The following is a 23,931-nucleotide window of genomic DNA, read 5'->3' on the forward strand; positions in this document are numbered from 1 at the left end:
CTTGTTGAATGAAGGAACGTGTACCGTTTGTTTTTTTGGCTGAGTGTTTTCGGTGTTATTCATTTATCATTAACACATTTTTAAATCAAAAACACGTTTATGCTGAATTTATAGCTTCAGATTTGGTTCTTCGATTTCTGTGATTCATCTTAGTTTTTTTTTCACACCTTTTATGTAAGTCTCTTCGAGAATGTTGTTCACGTGAATTGGCTACACATGAAGATGTATTACATAAAAACTAATAACCAAAGCCTTCCAATTAAAGAAGCGTCGCAACCATTAAATATTCTTTCAAGAAACGCCGAAAACATTTTATTTATGACTCTTGTATGCACATACACACAGAGACCGGAACTCAACGGACCGTCCGAAAAAAAAAAAATTGGTCCACTTCGCCGAATTAGAATCGAAGTTGAAGTGAGTGCACAGTTCACGCTGCACATGCTATGCCAATTTCGCATGGAATCGTTAATAGAAATGAATAAGGGGCATAAGGAACATAATGTCCGAAAATTGTGCTTGATAACCGGTTTGCCCAATACACTTTGTGTTTTATTTACAAGAATAAATGTTATAAATATATTATCATTTTTTTTTCTTCTCGTGTTCGAAGCACGCACACAAATTGGCTGCATTAATTCCACTTCGAGAATCGACATCAACTCAAAAATACCCAAACAACATTAGGATTCACTCTTCATTTCTTTTTTTATCGCTGATTTTCGGCTCTCGTTTGCGCAAGACAGACGAGGTGAGATTGCAAAGTACGAAATGTTGCACACACACAAAAACAACAACAACAGGAGAAAAAGTCGAAATATCACCGAAACGGAGAATATTGCGAATGCAGCATGCCATGAACAATGAACACAAATTAAGAATCTGGTCAACAACAGGTAAAATGTGTGTATTTATTCATCGAAATCGAGATGAAATAAGAAAACCAGATGAAACATACAAAACGATAAGCCCGCACATCGTAGCCTGCAAATGTGGCCGTTATTTTGCGAACGGATAAGAAAATAATAATGTAACCAGAACAGAGCCGGCAACAACTTTCGATTGGGAGGACAAGGCATTGAACAGACAAATGCACGTCTAAATAACGAAATGAGTTCTTTTTTCTTTCAATTTTTCATACTGTAATTTCTCTTTCACAGACGCTAATTACACGCATTTTCGTTGTTGAGACACACAGTGGTCACAAAATTTATTTATGCGATACGCACAAGACATGAAATCGCACATTTAATTCGCAATATCTTGTGTGTGTCTTGTCACTACTTACACATACAAATTGATTTAATTATGGCAATGAATAATCTGTTCGCTCTTTATTGGCACTTGTTCTTTATGTTACACGGATGAAAATGTTGCGAACATTGTTGAAATTATACGATTTACGTACGCTCAATTTAGGCCTGTTTGCCGCACCAATAAATGCATGCATATCAAAATGCTTTGAGAAAAATGGAATTATAATGAGAAAGAACAGTTAGGCAAATAAGGGATCGCAATCCTCCTGTCCGTATACGTTATACAGAAATACGATGAACGAAGCAAAATCACGAATGAAGAGTGAAGTTAAACGCAGCGCAAATTAAGTTTTGATTTGGCAAGTATATGAAATACGACATCTATCACACCATCAATTGGGTGCGTATTCAATGAACGACAACGGCATTGGCCTCCTGTTGGCAATATCGGATCAAAAAACAATTACCACATATTTTCTCATCTCATCAACACACTGTTGCTATACTTGCTTGGAGCGATTCGTTCTGCTCACAAACACACAGTGAAACGTCGGCAAATGCGAATTCTATCAAATTCTATCAGGCCCAAACAGACCGGTGAGGCTGTGGCATTCAATTATAATCAGGTTTTATATTACATTACATTGCGATGAAACTGAAATACACCAAACAAAATTTTTTTTGGATCGATCTGAACGAGAGAAATGCACAGCGCTGTGTGTGTTTACTGCTATTAGTTTTTGCAGTTTCCGTTGACTGATGCAACATTTTCGAGCTGAGCGTGCGTTTAGTGATACATTTTATGCGTTTGTTCTTTCGTTCAACCGTCAAACTTGTGTGCACAATGAACCTCTTTAGCGTCTTTGTTCAACGCCTTTTCCATTTCTCTGCGCAGCTATGTCATATATTTAATTATTGTTTTATACAGTCCAAACGGATCGGTAACAACAGAACTCACCATTGGGTTTATCAATTGTTTGAGCAAGAAAATTGTACTTTTATTTTCTGGAATTTCATACAATGATAACAGTTATGATATTTTAATGCCAGTAATTGATTGATACGAATGATGTAAGACGCATGTTTTGGCCCGCTGAACAACGAAACACAAGTGAATGGCAAGCAATAAAACGGTGAAAAAATCATGCATTTGAAATTCTTTTTTCGCACAATGAACTGTTATACCTACACTTAACCCGGTAATTTATAATCAATCGCGGTGGTTATTGAACTTGGTCACTGGGCTCTTGAATTTGTTTCCATTGGAGCCGCCTCTTGATTTTTGGTATCTTCTGACTCACGCTTTATGTTGCGTCTTATATAATTTTGATATATGCAATAAAAGATATGGGAAATCAAACAAAAGGAATTGGTTTTTGAATGATCAACATTTATTTGCAAAGGCAATTTGTTGCGATGAGATATGCGATACCCAATAATCCAACATCATTCAATTCAACGTGATCGATTTTCATCATTATGCAAAAACCCTTGCATTCTTGCTTTGAGTTTTCATAACTGTGCGTGCGTGCAAAAGATTCATGTAATCGCAAGTTATACATTGCCTAACTTTATGCACGCAATACGATATTCTGCTCAACCTTCTGAACTCTGAGCGGAAACATCACATCTTTGAATCACTCTTCTCGCATCAAATGCATCCTTTCAATAGCTCTACAGACATGCTCAACTGAACGGAATGAGTGTTCGGTTGAACAATAGAAGTAAAAAAAAATGAAACTTCCTAGTTTTGGAACCGAATTTCGGATAAGACCATGACAAACAAATCTGAAACTCGAGATGTGTTCTTTTTTCATAATTATCTGCGCCTCTGTTTGCAAATCTCTTCGAAGATTGTATGGCTAAGACAAAAATAATTAGTTTACTGGAAACAAAGTTTGTGAGAAAAATCATTGGTTTTAAGGCTATTCAAGGCGCCGACTTCGCACAGTAGTAACAATCCCATGTGCAAATAAAATGACTAACAGTCACTCAGTTGAATGTAGCTGTATGTAGTGATACACAACTAAAACTGGCTAAGATGATTGAAATCATGCGTTTTGTATGGAGAGAATCACGTTTAGTTATTCTTTCAGTCACGAGACTAATTTGGGACATTTTGACTAAGAGTGATTTGTGATTAAATTTAACTGCAGTTGCTTATTTTGTTCGAGACAATCACTTTTATTCAGTCAAAATGTCCCAAATTAATCGACTGAATAGTCAGTCAAAAATTTTCCGCACGGAAAGACAATTTAATTAGCCTTCGGATAGCATGTGTGTGGATCTTTGATTTGCATTTACCAAATGAACAACCATTGTCTGCAAGAACACCAAACCATTATCACTTATTAATACCGCGAATAACGCGAAAATCCATGCACTTTCACCGAACTGATACGAGATAACTACATGAAGTCTTTGTGCCTGAATGCTGTTTCGATTTATGTAAATTTCAATATGGTTTAAGGTGTTGATTCAAATATTTGAAAGAAAAAAAACATTCGACTGACAACATGAGCGGAGAAAAACCCAAAATGAACCTTTACTCGTAAAACATAAATTGTGGGGGAATTTCATCTTCTACGTAAGACGACAGGCGATTGATAAAGTTTTTACTCATAAATTGATCGAAAAAACGATCCATTGCAACTGGAATGTGGTAGGGGAGAGTGGGGCAATTCCGGACACTACAGGTCTCTAGTTAAAACTAGTGCATTAGAATTCATTATTTTTCCAAGTGTTATATACCATTTTAAAGCTTGAACCTTTAGCTACAAAATGGAACTTTCGGTTTTTGAAAAAATGCAATAGTATGTGCGCTATGTCGCTTAAAAGGTGACCACCTCAAAATCGGAAATCCAAAAAATGGTGGGACAAATTCGGACACCACATCTGCACTTATCGACCAATGATGCAATACTGACTTGGTCAAATACGTTTGGTGACATAAGTCGTCAATGCATCTCCTCATCAAGACGCGTTCATAGAGACCTCCCACGGTCCGATACACCGAACCAGTATAAAGTTATTCACAGTGTCCGGAACTGCCCCATGTCCGAGTTTGCCCCACTCTCCCCTAAGTGTATTACAATCGATAAAAATCAGAAATGAAATGTACGCGGTATTTCATCTAATTGAACAAATCATTTAGCCTATGTTAAAAATTACTGCTGCTCCAATGTATTAATTCTGATATTGAACGAGATATTGTTGAGAGGAGAAAAAAACACACATAAAAAAAATACGAAACATCACTTCTAATGAGGTACTCTTTCTTCTTATTTGGAACGGCAAGAGGCGACAAATAGAAAGCACAGCTCGCGTTCAGCTCAAGGGCTTTTTGATTTAAATGTATGATGAGATGAAAAGTGAAGAAGAAAAGTGAAAATCATGCAATGGATGCTTGAGCTTCATACGATTGAAATGATCTGATCAAAGTTCGTTTTGTACATTCATTGCTAAATGAATTACATGACAAAACACGGGCGCGTCCAAATTAAGCACATTATATCATTTAATGTGTTGGCAGCAATTAATGGTCGGTTCCATGTCGGCAAAATGACAAAAACCGTTGTCAAGATTACCACTAACAAATAAAATCAATTCATTCGAGCGTTTCCAACTGAAGTGTCGATCACTAGCCCATAGATTGACTATTCACATTGAAAACTCTTGAAATAAATCATGTCTCACAATCAGCCACACATTCAATTTTCATACAACTTGGCAGCCTGTCAAACATATAGTCAAGCAAAGTGAAGAAGATACGCACGCGATCTAAACGTCTTCGCCCGTGCTGTGAACTACCTATTCGAAATTTATCATGATAAACTTTCAAACCGAAACGCAGCAAATCAGACCGTTATCATTTTAAATAATCAAAGATTCATATCAGCCACACAAGACTTTGAATGAATTGCGTGAAGCGGAAACCGTGCTCATTTATCCACTACACAAACTTAACACATTTTCATGGCTCCTACAAACTTTTACAACTTAATATGTTCCCAGCAATAGTAAGAGTGAAACGTTTATTCCCAAATCAATCTCATTTTTGGAATAACAAGCGTAAACGATCCAATTATAGCTGTGTAGACTTTCTTTGATGAGAGTCACATAAAATTATTGAAAGTAGCAAACGATTCCGCATTTTTCTCTTCGTTCGAATCAATCATCATTCAGTAGTTTAGATATGCATGTTCGTTATCGAATCCCAGTTAACCCTTTGACGACCAAAACTGAACGGCTGGGAATTTTGCAATCCTGATTGCAGATTCGTGCTCAGCGACCCCAAAAATATTAACAAAAGTGTTATCAAAAATTAATTTTTTTAATTGCAAATATGAAAAAAATGATGGGACATATGTGTCCCATTGGTCGGTAAAGGTAACTATTTACCTTTATTTTTCTATGAAAAAAACATGTCTCCCATAAGAACTACGTGTTAAATCTTTTCCATTTTTAAAATTTATAGAATCGTTTTAAACCAAAAATGGTTTGAATCGTGCTTTGTTGTGCCCATTTAATCACGAATTTAACGATCTTTTTGTAAATTTGTGTGTTCCAAAATTCGCGAAAAGTGGTTGAAATACAGGGAAATCAGTGGTAATTATTTACCTTTACCGACCAATGGGACACATATGTCCCATCACACCAAAAGCAATAAAAATTTGAAACAAAATTTTTTGTAGAAAAGGCGATTATCCTTAGAAAGTAACAGACACTCCGTACAACATTTCCAATTTTCAGCTTTAAAAGTTGTACCCTTCAAATTATATAGGGTTTGGCGGAATTTGAAAAAAAAGTTAAGATTTTTCGACTTTGAAGTGTTCTATTTGAGCACAGTGATGTAAAATATCCAATATTATGGTACTTTCTGGTAGCTACATTCATTCTCTTCCAAAAGAAACCAATTTTATCGAAATCGGTCTAAAAATGTGGAAATTATTGACGAAAAACAAAATGGGACATATGTGTCCCAAAGGTCGTCAAAGGGTTAAATGACATTGTTGTTTTTATCATTCGATTAACATTACTTATATGAATATTCAATTCTTCAAAGATGTGCCGAAATGATTCCGTATAGGGCATTGGAAATAACGAACTGAAGGGCCCAACACTTTTTGATGTATTTTATTTCTTCCGATCTGATTTGAATAAGGTGGGTTTGAAGTTTTTTGAAGACGTTCATTCAATATTGAAATGATATAGTTCACTTAATTCTTTGAATAATGTATTGTTTTGAGATCATAATAGATTACGTGGAAATGGTTTTGAGCAATTAAAAGCAATTTTGGCTGAAAAAGTATATACTGGTAGGAATATGTCAATAGACAGTGGATGTAACCATATTTGTTTGCTAATTTGTATTACAGAGGCCATTTTTAATCGAGTTTTTGCTTAATATGTGACAAGTTAGTCACGGAAATCAACGGTAAGAAGCAGTAAAAATTCAATTCAATTCACTCACTTCAATGAACCAAATCAGTGGTTGTAACAATAATTGTAAAAATCATAGTCGTTATAACGGCCTTTCTATTGATATATACATATAAGCCATACAATATGCTATTTTAATATGAATTATTGAACATTTTTCAATCGAAGTGCATTTGCATGATGAAGAGCACGATTTTGGGTCTGTTGTTGCATTGTTATTCGACTTTTAGATCTTTCTCGCAATCAAAGTTCAAATCTCTTTCAACGCGAGCGTTTTTCACTATTCTATTCTTCTAGCTGTGATGATAATCTTCATCTTTCATTTCACATTACCGTTCAAACTCCTCCTTTTATTCTTTGGAGTGCCTCAGATTAATTTTTTTTCTCGCTTTTTTCTCTTTTTGTTTTGTTTTACCATCCAATCCATATATTCTTATCTGATTGAATTTACAATATGTTTTGAAATCACTGCCATTTGCGTTGATCATGCCCGTTCGATATCAAACGAAAGTACTAGCGACAAGCAAAAGCAAAACAAACACACGAACACCCATGGTAATTGCAATGTTTGAAATCTTGAAAGTGGCAGACATAATGCACTTATGGGTACACGAAAAAAAAGTACACACGCCGATTTCTATAGTACACTTTTCCATAGCCAGTCCATTTCCTTTCAATTCAGTTCAGTTCACTACAGTTTAGTTCATTTTAGTTTATTTTCAAACTGATTATCTCATGCTTTTCATGACCCATCGCTTTGTTTGCCACACGCTCATACATATTTGTATGTAGAAAAAAAGTTAGATCACACAACTACAGAACGGAGAGTATGGCAATTCATTAAACATTCGAACGTAAATCGACTAATATTTCTATATAAAATGTGTTGAAATCAAAGCAACAACACAAGCACTATTGAGGAAAACCAGCAGTAAGAAATTCAAATGAAAGTGAAAATCGATAGAATTGTACAGAAGGTAAATACTCTCGCATCGTACAGCTTCATCGTTATTGTTGTTGTTGCTGCTGCTGTTTTTATGTGCCTTCATTGGAATCAAATGAATAGAATGAAAGCGTAGCCACTTGTGTTGGTCTTGTGATTTGTAGGGGAAATGAACAAGTCACATGATGTGAATGTGTTGCACACATATTGCTTTGAATAGCCAGGTAGAGTATGCAAACTAACTAATTAAAATAGTATGGAAAAAGCACAAAAATTATGACCATCGCACAAACGCACAGACAGAAAAAGAAGACGAAACATGTGTGTAGCGCTCATAGAGATTTCGTTAGGTAATCGTTTGCTATATAATCAGTTACTTTGTAATAGTACCATACACTATACCTTTTGACTACTTGCCTCAAACTCACATAACTCAACAAATCGACATATGAATGTTGAATCGGTCGGCATTTCAATCTACACAAATCCTACTTATAATTCGATCTTTATCTATCTTGATCTATTCAGTCATCAATGGTTTGGCTTTTAAAGTAAAATATTTTCCGATGCTGAGTTCTACGTCAACACTATTTGGCCGTTCGTAGCCAGATAATGCAAACAATATTCGTATGAATGCCCATTTTACTCATTTTCAGGATCACATTTATTTCGTTTGGTCCCGAGATGAAAAGTGGCGTAGGATTTGCAACGATTATATTTGAACACATGTTTTTGGTATAGTTTATTACAAATACCGCGATAATTTGGCACGAATAGTGTCCATGTGACTTACATTTGTAGTGTACACTGAAGTGGCTTTATAGATATCAACAGATGAAAAGTATGGAATCGTTAGCTTACTAAGAGATTTAGCCAATTTTGCGAATTCGAAATGAACGCAACGAGTTTGTTATTTATAACTTTCTGACGGTCAAAATAGAATGGATTGCGTAAAAATTCTTATGAAATCCCTTTTTCAGTCACTTGGGTGTGCCAAATAAATAGATATATTAATGACATAAGTGATACTGCTGTCAAAACCACCTCAATAGTACCTGTACATTCCTTAGTTTGAGTATCTCTCAAGGGGCATATCACTCAGAATGTCAATATTTTTGCATAAAATTTCACCATGACTCGTAACACCTCATTCTTTTGATTTCTTCTTCGTCTGTGGATGCCCCCTAGTTATCATAATGCAATGTTGTTTCAACTTCGATGAATACATTTGTAAATTTAGAGAATCCGCACGTTTGATTATTCCGAGGAGCTCGAAAGGATTGTATTAATTAAACCCGTTGTCAAAATAGTTACAAGCATTTGACATTTTTTTTACTATATATTGCAAATCACTTAAGACTAAAAAAAGTTCAGTCCATAAAAGAGTTCATGTTCCATTGTGCACACATACGGTTTATTTAAGAACGGCCATACCTGTCAGTTGAAAGTCGACTTAAATTTCTGTTTTCTTTTCCGTACTTTATGCTTGTTGTCGATAACCTGCAGCCCATGTAATCTCATTCAAAGACGTGATCTGAAACTATGATTAATTAATTCATAAATGTGGTGCAGATTCTGCCGGAAAATATAAAATACGGAAACAATTCCAATCGGAATTCCTATCAAGTCATTTTTGTACTCCATGGCTCCGATTATCAATACATTTGGACGATTTGTCGTTGTTCTTATTTTCAAAACGTAATACTTCAAGTTGCAAGACCATTCAGCAACCGATGACATAATAATTTATCAATCCGTTTCGCTAACCTTTTGTATTTTGTAGCATTTTACAATCAATTACATCACATTTCCTTGATGTGCATCATACCAATGCAGGGGGGTAAGCTAGATTGACTGCTCTTTATTTTTCCAGACAATTTATTCTTTATGTATGACTGTCCAGTAGGGTGTTTTCGGCATCATTTAATCAAAAAATGGTATGCCTCATTCGATAGATCTCAAAATTCTGAGTCGATTGATAATATTTTTGTCGCGGATGGACTTGTGATGACACTTCCCGAAGCTGGAAACAAAAACAGTTTTATTATGAATTTCCATAGTAACCTGTGATAACCAGATTTGATTTGAAATTTGAAAGCAACGATTTGACAAGAAAACATAAAATTGAATCTAGCTGTCACACGTTACTATAGAAATTCGGAATAAAACATTTTTCGTTTTTAGTTTCGGGAAGTGTCACCACAAGTCCATCCGCGACAAAAATGTTATCAATCGACTCAGAATTCTGAGATCTATCGAATGAGACTTACCATTTTTCGATTGAACGATGCCGAAAACACCCTACTGTCCAGTTTCAAGATGAATAGTTTATATGTTTTTTTATATTGTGAACTCTGTTTTGTATCCCCCACATATAAAATATACCGGTATAGTGTGTATGTAAATATTTGATCTGTTGAATTTCTTATTTCATCAAAAATCAACAAAAACAAACACGATGTGGATTAAAGTTGCGCGGTCCGTTTCGTATTCGATTGAAAATTTCAAACGGATCGATTGACTGACTGGCTTAATGGTTGCAATGAAATAAATAAAAAACGTTTTCAATGAACTCCAAGTAATTGATGGACAATTGGACATGTACAGTACATTGTACAATGAAAGATTTCGCACTAGCAGTTGAGGCACAGCACTATAGCTATGGCCACAATCATTGTAGTCTATTTCGTATATTTTATAATATCAATTAATTCGAAACATTGATAGCCGTTTAAAGTTCAACCATGTTTTTGATTGGCAACTGATGTATACCATGCTTTGTTGTGCTATGCGCCAATGCAACCACTTAGACTATATCTAAATTGATTAAGTTTTTGGGGCCAATCGTTCACACCATCTCCCCAAAGGTCATCTATCAAAATGAATGAAAAATGTCATTCGTGAATCAGACGATTTCTGACCGAAAAAACAGATTTACGAGCTCCATTCACATCACATTGAAATTGAAAGTATTCGAACAGAAAATAATCCAAATTCAGAAAGAAAAAAAATCCGATTTGAATGACCCCGGAAGCATTCTCGTACTACGATAAAAAAGGAAAAAAAAACTAACAATTAGAAGGTTACCCGTGTGCTAAGTTCGCAGCGCGATTCATCATTTTTCTATTCTTATCGGATGTACTCATGGCAGTGCAAGACATCGTCGTTAAATCCACACAAACAAAGAGTGGTATGACATCACTTCGATTATTGATATTAACACGATATGTATTTACATATCGACACCAAATGTCACACATACAGCCTTTCAGTGAATGTTCTGTGAAATTCTACTCGAATTGACTCGAAGCGTAAAGTTGGCGTGTGTATGTTTTGCGAAATTTTTCGAATATTTATGTAATCAATTAACAATTAATGGTCCGCAGTGACTTTCACTTTTGTTTTATACCAAAATCCGGAGGAACTATGTGCTATAAACAAAAGCAAAATACTAAAATTGAGCGGAAGCCGACGCTAAGAAAAAAAAGCGAAGTCCCCTATAGAATGCACGCACATTTCGCAGATGTCTCTCGATTTTTTTACATTTTCTTATTTGCGAAGTGAATTATCGCTTTTCGTATTATTTGTTGGTTTTTAAGGGACAGACAACAATACGAAAATAAGAAGAGAAAAATGTGCAGAACCAAAAAAAACCTCTAAAAAACCAGTCTCGCTTGACATAAAAACCGACCAAACTCATGCATTGGCTGCTTGCTTACTTTGCTTGCTGGCTCGCTCGCTTTGGTTTTCCATTTTGATAATCATTTTCCCTTTTCTTTTGCTCTTAATCTGAATAAGTTGTTGGTTTTTTCTTTGAATACCAGTTTTTTTTATCAATACACTTGTCGCTTAAAATATCTGCCATTCACATTGTTTTTCAATCGAACCAGTTCATAGTTTGCTTGGAACGTCAAAACATGAATATGGTCTTCGGAATATTTTTTCGCCATATTAGCGTTGCATAAGCAACTTATAAACTTCCAAGAAGACGCTGTAGTCATGATTGACGAATGAGAAATGTGAAATGCATAAGACAACGGCGTGACATTTTATAATTTCCAGATAGTAACGAAGCATATGCGATGAAAAATAATCATAAATTTTGCTAAATTATGTTGATTGTCATTTTTGATGTAGCATGGTGCTTGGACAGTAACACACATACACACACACATGCACAAATTCATTTACTATCAACTAATAATTTCGGTTTTTTTAGAACGGCTTTTCCCGAAATTTTTACTGCTGAGCCCCACCTGAAAGTTAAAATGCCATTTATTTGCCACCTTAAAAATAAAATACTCTCTCGGACTCTTACTTACTCACACATCAATAGACAAATTCATCAGGTTAACCGAGCTAGGTATAGTTAAACATTTTGCTCATTAAAATTCGAATGATGATGCGAGATGATGCGATTCAATCCGACACAGTCAAATCTCAGACGCACGTTGTTCCACGTTTCGGTGAGATTTTTGTTTTTTTTTCGGATGGTTTCCAATTTGATTGTTTTACTCGGTAGGTCGGTCAACCTTTTCTATGTTTGTGAATGGTGTATTTCTACAGAAGCGGTGGTCGGTGTAACTGTGAATGTGTTGGGCATATGTTTGTGCTCGAATGTGATCGTCCAATTTTGCCCTCTTCACATTCATTTCAAATCGATGTTTAATATCAATCGCGCGTGGTCCGTCTACTGGATGTGTAATCGCCTTATTGTTTTCCACTCGATTTTTTCGTGGATGCATCGCACATTGTATCTCGATTGTACTTGAATTTTTGTTATGTTTTTCTTCGAATTTAAAACCAGTGAGATTTTGGCGTAGTGTTTGTTACTTGGAGTTTTTTTATTTGGAAATTTCTTTTATATGGAATTACTTATACGGTTCTTCTGTGTGCAGTTTTAGTAATGTTTCTCTTAAAACGATTTTTTTTTATTGCGATTTTCTCAATTTGTAATGGATATTGCAATTATTGCTCATTTATTGGTTTGCCATATGCACCACAGTGAGTGAAATCAGTGCTTTGGCTGATTGAAATGCGTACAATCTTGCCCATAATTCATAATCGATAATTACCGACCAACATAATAATGAAAAAAAAAACAACTACAAACTTTTCGAAAATCGAAAGCGCTAGCGCACTACTCGGAGAGCCCAGCAAATCGTATATGTCGAATGTTTTTAATTGGATTTTGTTAGTTCAGCGTTTGCTATAGTTTTCTACCGATATTTTTTTTTGGATTGCATTCCTTTCGTTTCGTCGTGGCCAAGTGATTGCACACAAATCAAAGGTAGCAAAAACCGAAACCATTTTTGCTAGCGATTTATATACGATGTGTTCTCATTTGCTGCATACGAAACGGAATGTGTGCACACCAATTGAATTTTACGCCGATTTGTCGATATTTTGAAATTCGTGAGTGTATGTGCCAAACCGAACATACGGACACACGGTGTGAAAACAGCTATTACACCAATGATTCCATTTCCTCTAGCCTGATGAGTGTTTGTGTGATTCGGGTGGGTTTGCAGTTGGAAAACGGTTTTGAGCATTACAACCAACAGTCTGTAATCGCTCCACAACAGGAAATAAGGAAAAATCATCGAATATCCCGGACGAATTGTGTGTATGAAAACGAAATAATAAAAATAGTGAAATGATTTTCTGGATATAAATATAACTGTGATAACATACCAGGATTAAAGTGTGCATTCAAATGGCTTCGGGCCAAATTAAAGAGACCTACACAAAGGATGACAATGAAATGATATAGTATTGTGTTACGCTTTCGCCGCGTGTGTGTCCAGAGATCAAGATATAAGGGCATTGCCAGTTATTGTGAAAATTATTCGAAAATTTCATAGAAATCAGTGTTGTTTTATCGCAAAAATGAATATATATGTGTGTGCGTGAGAAATTGATTGAATTCAACAAGAAAGATACCCGAAGAAATGTCAGAGCATTTCAACACATTAAAACAATGGTATCGAAAAATCTAGCTTGATTTATTGTTACAGAAAGAAAATCCAGTATAAATTTGTTTGGATAGAAACAGTACATATTCAGAGAGAGAGAAAAATGTACAGCAAATGAATAATCTATTTGGCACATGTCTTCCAAATGAAGGACGAATATATATGTATAGATAATGTATTTGCTAATCTCACTGTGACTTCATTCGGATTATCGACCATTTACAATAAAATCGATTTTATCTAGAAGCCTTTTGATCTGCAATAATATAAAATACAAACAAAATCGCGAAAAAGTTTGCGATTTCCGACGTCATCATTCACGAATTTGACCTCGTCATCGGTTTGACTAATTTTTTACTCACATCTGGCTGAAGCAACGTTATCATTCGGAGAAGCGACAAATTTACTGATACCAGTACACACACATACGCATACACATGTTGACATTTACATAGAAAAGCAATTCAACAACAAAAGACAAATCAATCTAACATTTAACTTTTATCGAACGACAAAAAAATTTGCACTTTGCTTCCAACTGAAGGTCTTTACACTTTTGACACGGCTACAAATGTTACAATATGCATTTGTCTCGTCGACGTTTATTATTAAAATGTGATTTCATAATCAATAGAGCAAATTGCGAGAGCATATGCGGTGCATTGTATTGGATTGGATTGGATTAAAATTTATGTTGTCGGTTTCGTTGAAACTCTCTCTCTTTCTCTCTCTCTCTCTCTCTCTCTCTCTCTCTCTCTCTCTCTCTCTCTCTGTGTGTGTGTGTGTCCCTCGGTAATGTGATATGTCGGCAGTTAATTCAAATGAAAGTGAACCGTCATACACATCGCATCTCTATTCTTCCATAGCATTTTCATTTTGCACTACATCATTTGAATGGTTTGGAGCGAAAATGTAATACGGAAAAGTAGAGCGGAAAAATGTCGATGATGAATGGACGGAAAAGGGATAGCTATATAGTAAACTGTATAGTGAACTATAGTGAACTATATAACCATTCCTTTTTCATTTGATATTTTTCCGCTCAACTTTTCTGTATTACATTTTGGCTCCAAACCATTCATTTATTGCTATCAGTGATTTTTGCCCAATGTTTTATAGTTGTTTTCAATGCTTGTTCCAACTTGTGTTATGCGATGGCATGGAAATACGATGACACAGAGCAGTGCCTGACAACCGACGTTGAGACATTTAATGCCAATCCTGGTTGGAAAAAAAGGCAACAAAGCAAAACAGAACTCGTTTTCATCATCTCACAGAAGTATGTAAAACATGAAAATGTGTATTTAGTAAGAGATGGATGCTTGTATTGTTGTTGATGTCATTTGTGTGTGGATTCTATTGATTTATCTTTGGCTGTGTCGCGATTTGTGCCAAATGTCATCGAACAAAAATCACTAGGCAAGTTAATACCGAATTCAGCATTGTTTCTCGCTCATTTGCCACTGTTGCTATCGACCATTTTCTACTTCTTTGAATCACATGAATGATCTGCGGTATTTTGATTCGGTATTTTTATATCAATCGATACCGTTCACGATCTTAATCTCAATTTATGGGAATCTGAATTCAAATGATCCGTGTGATTGCTGTTGCTGTTGCTTCGGTTGCCGCGTCGGCGGCTGCGGAACCAGATGAAATCTTTCTTTTCCCTTTTGCTTTCTGGCATTTCTTTCATTCGGTTTTTTTGTTTCACTGCGCTCTGGTGACACGGCAAATGCGAATACAGTAGGAACAAAAAGAGTTCATAAAAACGTCTGAATGTTTTTCCTCTCGTTCTAATTTCAATTGTAGTTTTTGTTGTGCTTTATTGGTTTTTGCCGTAGATTTATTGGGTTTTTTTCCCTTTGCTGACATCAATGAAGATATCCAATGCTTTGCACACTTTTTACTACCGTGATGATAGTTTCGTGCTGTGTGTATAGCATGGCGATGAACAAATTCAGGCGACTGTAAGACGAAACCATTAAGACTGAAACATAGAATAGTCAACCTGTTTTCGATACAATCAGCGTAAACATTGGAATGGGAATGGTTAAATCAGTAAGAGACAGTGCCGTCTTTTGACTTCCTGGGCCCTGACGCAACCTTCATCCGGGACCCGTTCGCAAAGTTTTTTTCTTGATTTTTCCTTCGCTTTTTTCTACATATTTCTAAATTTAAAGACTTTTTCCAATGCGTGCAACCTCCTGAACTCACGCACCCTGAGCGCCTTACTCCAACTCAAGATGGTACTGTCGAAAATTTTCAGAGATAAGCAACAGACTCGAAAACACCGATCATTCGATCTTGAAATCACCGAAGTTATTTTTGACTCCCATTTTGTGTTTATTACGCGAATTTTATTTGACAAATAAGCCAAGAATTTCGATTTCGATTTCGTTTTGCTATTCAAACAAAGCGATACCAAAACAAAACAATCGAAATCAGCAACCGAAGAGAGATTATGTTTGGAAAAAGCGTCATTTAATCTTTAAAAAAAGCCTGAAAAATCGATTTCTGTATCAATTTGTTCGCAATTTAATTCTATAATTGATTTTTGTCGCTCACTTTTTATGCCACAATCTGGTCTACGCTTCCGAAATGTGCTCATGGTGATCGTAGAAAGTTTTAGGTTGATTATAAAATAAAAACAAATAAAACTCTAATGTTGAACCATATTCAAACGGCTGCTGGAAAGTAATTTACAATGAGAAGCTGTTGGGCCGTGTATTCTCGGTGAAATTTGAGATGAAAATTTACACGGAATAACGAACACCACTAATGCAGCTTTAATATCCCGATGTGGTTTTCACTATAGCAGAAAAACCACCAGACAGATCGCAATGTTTTCTTAATCTTAATTCTCGTTTATGTACGGATCGATCACAGTATTGCCCTACTTATATGTCTAATTAATTTCTCAGTACTTTCAAAAACGAAATAATTTCGCTTTTCCTTACTTGCTGCATATCATTTCATGGTCGCGAACTGCAAGTATTCAACAACGTATACTAGCGCAATTTACATGAAAATGCATTTATTTCGTTGACCATAGTAAGAAGAACTATGGGCAGTGACTACGAATTAAGTGAAATTCCACTATCAAATCAACTTTGAAAGAAAACCTATTCTCGCTCATCAATTGCGCTGGTGTGCTGCAGCGTGTGTAATATATTTATTTACGAATGATGAACAAGAATTTGAACGCTGGTATAGTTGTATGCTCGCGATTTTGGTGTATTAATTAGTAATTACGCGAGAGAGCGCAATCAACCCAACTGATTTCCGGTCTATTTCAACTGAAACATTTAACGATTTCGCTTCCAAATACGCCAAACAAACATTTCACATCGCGTAATAACGCAGCAATTATGTGTGTAAAATCATTGTTAATTGTGCGCGCTTGTGTGTGTGGAAATTCGTTGGCTTAAAACTCAATGCAATCATCGGAAATATGAACCAGCTAGCGAATTATGTGTTTTGGCAACCAAATATTAATATATAATTTTTTCTATGTTCAATTCGATTCGATATATATGTTGAATCGAATGCTGAACACCGTATCTGCACGTATGTAATATGCAAATTGGTCATTTTCGTAATTTCTAAACAGTCGAATACCGTTCAGTGCGTACGAAATGCAGAGATAAGCGCGCTCATTGAGCACAACATCGATATAATATTATTAATTCAACAGCATCGAGCATCGAATAAGCAAATTGTATACGTTTATTATCATAAATCAGTGATGGCATAATCAGTTTGGCCAGAAATTATGAACTTTTATTCCGCTTTCCGATTTTTTTTTTCACCGAAAAATATCTTAAGATATAGCTACTGCATTATAAATTCATTATTCGAAAGCCAACGCGAAGTGAGAGGTTTTTCAAAATCATGTAAATCCTTCTCAATAGCTTTACTATCAACATTTTATTATTGCGAATGGCTCTGGTTGAAGAAATAAAAAACAATATGGCAAGCCGACTAATTAATCACGACGATTGCCCATCAAGACTGGGCAAGAAAACTTTCTTCATTTCAGTCCGAATAATTGTCCCATTGAAATTCTGATTCCCAGGTTTGTGTTTTATTGTGAAGAAGCAGATTAACACGTTACAAAAACAAATACGAAAAAAAATGTCGCAGTGAAAAAGTGATGGTCCGGTGAACAATAATACCAGAAATAAGCGGTTCCACGACGATTATAAAGTGCCATTATAGCGAGGAAAAAAAAATATTGAAAAATCAACAAACAAATTGGAGAAAAATAAAGACGAAAATTGAAAGAAAAAATCGGCAAAAATAGCACCAAATTAAGAGATCAAAGTAGTGATTGTTGACTGGAATTATTCGTTGCAACGAGCTATCGGGCGAAATCTACTTGAACGGCCAACATGATGTCAATGTACAGGACGTTAAAGAATAAATCGAATACGATGCAGAAACGGAGACGAGAAAGATCGTAAGTAACACGTTCCACTTTATCCGATTACATCCAATTGCAATTTTCCTCTATGCTCAACTAGTACTATAAACAGATGGCCACGTGCATAAAATCAATGTTTTCAATCAACCAATTGGCATCTATACAACCTTTGACTTTACTGCAGTTGCAGAATAATTTGTTGTAGCCAATTTTCGTTTAAATGAATAAGCTCGTGAAAGTTAAGTGGAAAACAACGTCGAAGATAAATTGTGATCATTTTGTTTGTTTGCGACGAGCAAAGTAATTATCGTCGAAGAAGATTTATTTATCGGTAATGAAAGGGATAAAAGTGAACGAAAACTGTCAAAATATTACATTAAACTCACCGCTTTGACTTATATATCAATATGTTCACATCATATTTTCATTAAATTAGAAATTTCACCGATAGTTTTCACGAAGCGTCTATGTACCCGCAAATAATTACACTTTAAGGTTACCAGACTTGTGCAACTTTCGGTTCATATTCGTAAGATTACTCGCTGGCTGAAGCAAAAATGTTGTGACATTTACTTTTGTGTTGGTGGCTCACTCATTTGATTCTTGTTCAGACAAATTCCAATAAAAGCATAGAAAATTATTTCATAAGGCACCATCGTCAAATCTGCGGTCGAAGTGAATAACTTCCAATGAAGTGATTTTTGAATGCAAACAAAAGATTGCGGCGATGACGACGACGACGACGACGACGATGACGACGAACCTCCCATTTTAGCTTAGTGATTCAATCGAAAAATAAGCCAATTGGTTTATAGAACAGTTTTAAGTGTTGAAAATATCCATGAAATCGTTGGCTTTGGAAACTTAAACGATAGGAATTTATTTCAATTTAATACATACGAAAACTAAAAATTAGAATATTAACGGGACTTTTTTTGGAAAATTAGTTCACAACTGAGTCACTGGAACTTGGAAATAGTACAATGGACTTAAAATATTGAATCTCCACCCATTGAAATAACAACGTTCCGGCGATGCAAGAAACTTTAATTATAAAACGATCTTTTTCAGTCCAAAAAAAAACTAATTCTTCAGCGAAAGTTATTCATAACATTGTGTTATGTGAAAGTCGTTCGTAACATGTCAATTTGGCCAATGTAGAAAAGAAGTTATGAATCAAAGTAAATGTTCGCATAACCCAATAGAATCGGATGTATGAAGATCTTGATTCTATAGATATTCTCAAAAATGATCACTGCGATATGTTCACTCGAAATTTTAGCCAAAATCTATCAATGTCGAACGAAAATTGTCTTTCTATTGAATGGTTTTACTTACCACAAGAAAAGCAACAGCGAGTTTATCGCTATGAAAGTGACATAAAAGTAATCTATTCAAATTAATAATAGTAATTGTAATTGCATTGACTGATCGCAGATGCGTAGCACATCGTGTCTTAATTTGAAAATGTCAAGTCGATTGAGAAAGCGGCAATATGACTTTAAGATTTATGAATTAATGAAATTAAAATGTTATAATGAAAATTTTCATATTATTATAATGGCACATTTATTTTAAAGGTCTCTTGCGCTTTGATGGATTCATCGCGTTATACGCGCGAAATATTGAGCAAATTGTAATTGTAAATGTGATCTTGTGCAATATTGTGAAATAATTAACCAAATCTATTGGGGCGTATGAATATTCTACACGAAAAAAGCAAAATCAGAAAAAAACAGCAACAACAACAATAATGATGGAAAAGTCAATGGAAGAAGAAAAACAAAGACAGTAGAAAAAAGCCGGAATAAAGCAAAAACGGTGCAAAACCGTGAAAAAAACATATCATGCATTGAAACGATTGAGATGTGAATGTGTCGAAGTAACGTCAAATTAAATTACGTGAATCGAGCAAAAAAGGCAATAAAACTACTACAACGAAAGCCGTCACGACCAATTGGATCGATTGTACATGTGTATAGCGTATATGATAGTGCACCAATAAGCAGAAGCATATACCGCAGTTGTGCCCAAATGCAACCATCATTAAGCATCCAAAAATGTACACCGACGAATGATGAAACCTTGCAGCCAATAAACAAATGAACAGCATTAATAATTATGATTTTGATCGTTGCTACGTTTATTTTTAGGTTTTGGTTTCGGTTTCGATTTCATACCCATGTCACTCAGTCTGCGGTCGAAGCAGTTATCCATTATTATTATTATTATTATGATACACTATGTGTACATTTCGGACAGTAATTCATTTAATAATGTTGATCCAGTTTTCGTTTCGTCTCGACTTAATTGAACTACATCGAAGCACTTACCATTTTGGTGTGCGCACTGCGCACACAAACGCAATGATTGACCGAATAGGTTATCGTTTTGTATAAAATATTGTGGTAGAAAAAAAAGTGTTACAGCATTCATTGCACCATAAAAGTGGATGAATTCGCACACTTTCAGCAATAAATTGGTTTTTATTTTGCTTCATTCGGTACAAAAATCTTGACAAGCAACAAAAATTTGCTGGGAATCAAACAAATGGATTCGTTCTTGCAATTGTATTTTCTATATTTTTTCCGTACAATATTCACATTTGGTTCTGAAAATGTTTTGCCATTGGTGAACCATTACACATACTCTTTTTTTCTCTCGTTATGTTGAAATCTTGACTGACAATTGATTTAGGGCCAGATTAAATACATAGATATTATTAAAAGTGCTCTTTAAATTCCAAGTAATTGTTTCACATGTTTTAAACAGTCTGTCTTTGCATAACTCTTAGTTCAATGAGTCTTTTGTTGCGGCTACTGCGGATCGATTGACCAATTGCAATGGTTGGTGTTAAAACCGTATTCAAGTATCGATTATACCATTCATGAATGTAATCATTTTAATTCTTCACAGAGAATCTTTATTTGTATTATTTTCGTTAATTTCTCAACCACATCCATAACACTAAATGTCTTCCATCAAAATGTGTATTTTTTTTGACATGATTTGATTTTAATAGATTAAGGTAAAAGACGTGACCAGTGCATAAATATATATCCAATGACGAAATTGTTCTTTTTTTTAAAATCTTCTTTGTGTTGAATACAAAAAAAGTAATTTATGCTTGATTCATTGGACGAAGAAATTTGTGGAAAAAAAAGCGTTAAAAAGAATTGGTTGCCCAATCCACTAGCTAAACACATTCACATAAATTGAATATATCAAAGCAGACTTGTGGTGACTTTGGAACCAACAAATCTTCACTTAGTTTGTATTCACTTCACAGACGCGTGCACCTCGTTGTCAAAACGTTGTACTTTATTCATTTGAAGTACCATGAATATTCAATAAATGACCATTAATTGTTTTCGTCACTAGGAAGGTGCCCAGTTGTGTTAACTCTACTGTTTATTTATACCGTACATTGTCAACCTGAACAATTCGAAAAAATAAACAAATGATAAAAGGCAAGAAAAAAAAACAAACTCTTTGAAAATAACTTTAAAACGAAACACCGAAAATAATATTGCCTATTATACAAAAAGCATTCTATCAAACTCTACGTATATGTATAAGCCAACGTTTCTCTTGACATATGTTGAATTTTTTTTTCTTCGTCGTCTACCTCCCTTTCTACATACTATTTTCATTTTTGTATTCTACAATTTCATAAGATTCAGATGTTTTTTTTTTTCTTCATTCAAACGGTCGATGTCAAATGAAGCACATTTTATGAGGTCTTTGATACTTACAATGAAATTACTTTCTAAATACACTAAACTAAGTCAGAAATTTTCATAAAAGAGTGGCTGATTTTGGAAAGTAGAACAAAACGCTGTTGCTCGTAAATGGTAACATGTAAACAAAATTACATATTTTCACAGTCAATGACAGATAGCTGGGGATATATGCTGAGCATAGAAACTCAGTAAGCTGAGATTGGGACATTTTGACTTTATGACGTGTAGTCCATATAAATGCATGATGAAATGCACGAAATTGTATGCGTACCATCATAAATTTGTATGGACTACACGTCATAAAGTCAAAATGTCCCAATCTCAGCTTACTGAGTTTCTATGCTCAGCATATATCCTCAGCTATCTGTCATTGACTGTATTTTCAACGTCGAAATAAGTAGAATGAAATTTCATTTCAACAAGTTGAGAAAATTACTTTCATAAATTAAACAAATGAAGATTGATTCACGAATAAACCAAAGTTGTCGTTAACATTCGTTCATTTTTTGGTATAAATTCCACTTTATAAAAAAAAAACAATTTAAAACAGTTTGTATAATTTGTTTAAATTAATGTAACAACTCAATTACAAGCGACACATTTAATTATTCTAATTCTTATTCAGGAAATTATTTATATGTTATTAGCTGCCAACAACAGGCAGATATCTTTGAAGTAGAGGTTTTACGAAACGTTTCTAATGTATGATGGATACTTCATTCGATGGAAATAAAGTTGGTGTCACAATTTGACCCATTTCTAAGCAAAACCTCGATTCAATTTCGAAATATTGGTGTGTGTGTGTGTGTCGTAAATATCAAAATCGTAATTTATGGTGATTTAGTTTGAGCTATAGAGACAATGCATTGCCCTAAAATGGACGTAAAGCGTCGGATCCGTTTCACTACGACACTCCAGCTGAGAGATCAATTGAGTCTTTTGAAGCAGTCAGAAAAAAAAACGAAAAAACTAAAGTAAAGCATTTAATTGAATTTCATTTGAAGAGTTACTCTCGCGTCTGTTCAGTCCATTGTTGTCAGATGTGGTGTCATTAACAGAGTAAAATTGCGAAGATGATCGTGTCACACGATGCCATTCAATTCATTTTAATTTTAATTTCTAACTGTAGACAAGAAAGAAAAAGAAAAAGTCGCACCGAAAAGTGAAAGAAGAAAAGAAAATTGTGACAAATTATACAATGGCAAAAAGTTCAAAGAAACATTCGTTCGTTCGTGCAAATGCAAAATGTTGAAGGAAAGTCCGTCATAACTTTTGCATTGAAATAAACTTATCAAGTATCAGCACTACCGTGTTGTTCACATCACAGTCGGTGATGGAATGCCAATATGAACGGCAACATTGTGAGCAAACATATGCCACTTTAAATATCGGTATCGATGTGCACATAAATAAGAACCGTTCACCACGTTGAATTCCTCTATATGTTTTTGGTCAGCGAACGCCGCATTAAAAAACATATCCACAACACCGCAATCTAATGCGGATGACGTACGCGCTTTGATCAGTTGATCGTAACCGTTCAATTCGAATCAATATAGTCTATATGAACGTGCGCTATACCACACGACACCTTATTAAGCGTAGCTGTTTCCAACTAGCTATGGCTAAGCGACAATTCAACAACTTGGTATGGCATATGCACGTTAATATGTGCGAAGAAGTGTGCAATGGCATATAACAGCAGCTCCTCCGAGTCAGTCAAACGTCGAATGTGCTCGAACGGTGTTTTATAGAGGAGCTTGTTGTATCGTTAATCAAAGGCCGTTCCAAGACGAACGTGTAACGCTCGACCGTACGCGCTCCCATACGCGCGCGTTGCACGTCAGATGAAAGAAAGAAAGAAAGAAAGATAAAAAGATGAAATAACACTATGACCGTGTATACGAAACGATCTCCCTCACATGTAACACAATACAGAAAAAAAACGACAACAACAGCACAAGGTAAAAGAGATCGACGTGTCTGCGCGGTAGCTTTTGCATTTTTCAAAAAAGAAAACGGTATTCAGTCGTGTTATGGTATTGTCGGTTGCTGCATCAGAGTACGATACAATTGAACGTGTGCATCTCAATTTTGTTTTTCAGTGGTAAATATTGCATTGAGCACGTTTTTTCTCTCTGCAAAT

At 35.1% G+C, this 23,931-nt stretch overlaps 1 protein-coding gene across 5 annotated transcripts in view; it reads left to right on the plus strand.

Moving 5' to 3' along the window:
- Positions 1-12,319: 12,319 nt before the first annotated feature.
- LOC129574160 (uncharacterized) overlaps positions 12,320-23,931 on the plus strand; it is a 76,985-nt gene continuing 65,373 nt past the window's right edge. Inside the window, exons 1-2 of one of the 5 annotated variants that reach the window (XM_055455668.1) lie at positions 12,320-12,405; positions 17,695-18,078. In XM_055455668.1, coding sequence (XP_055311643.1) covers positions 18,011-18,078 — 68 coding nt within the window. In that variant the 5' untranslated portion in view covers positions 12,320-12,405; positions 17,695-18,010. Of the gene's footprint in view, positions 12,406-13,195; positions 13,625-17,694; positions 18,079-23,778; positions 23,893-23,931 lie in introns of those variants that run through there. The other 4 variants (XM_055455671.1, XM_055455669.1, XM_055455674.1 and 1 more) reach the window with 4 other exon arrangements.

This window comes from Sitodiplosis mosellana, unplaced genomic scaffold (assembly GCF_009176505.1).
Source record: "Sitodiplosis mosellana isolate CC-2019 unplaced genomic scaffold, AAFC_SMos_1.0 Smas_scaffold_6150, whole genome shotgun sequence".
Lineage (NCBI taxonomy): Eukaryota > Metazoa > Arthropoda > Insecta > Diptera > Cecidomyiidae > Sitodiplosis > Sitodiplosis mosellana.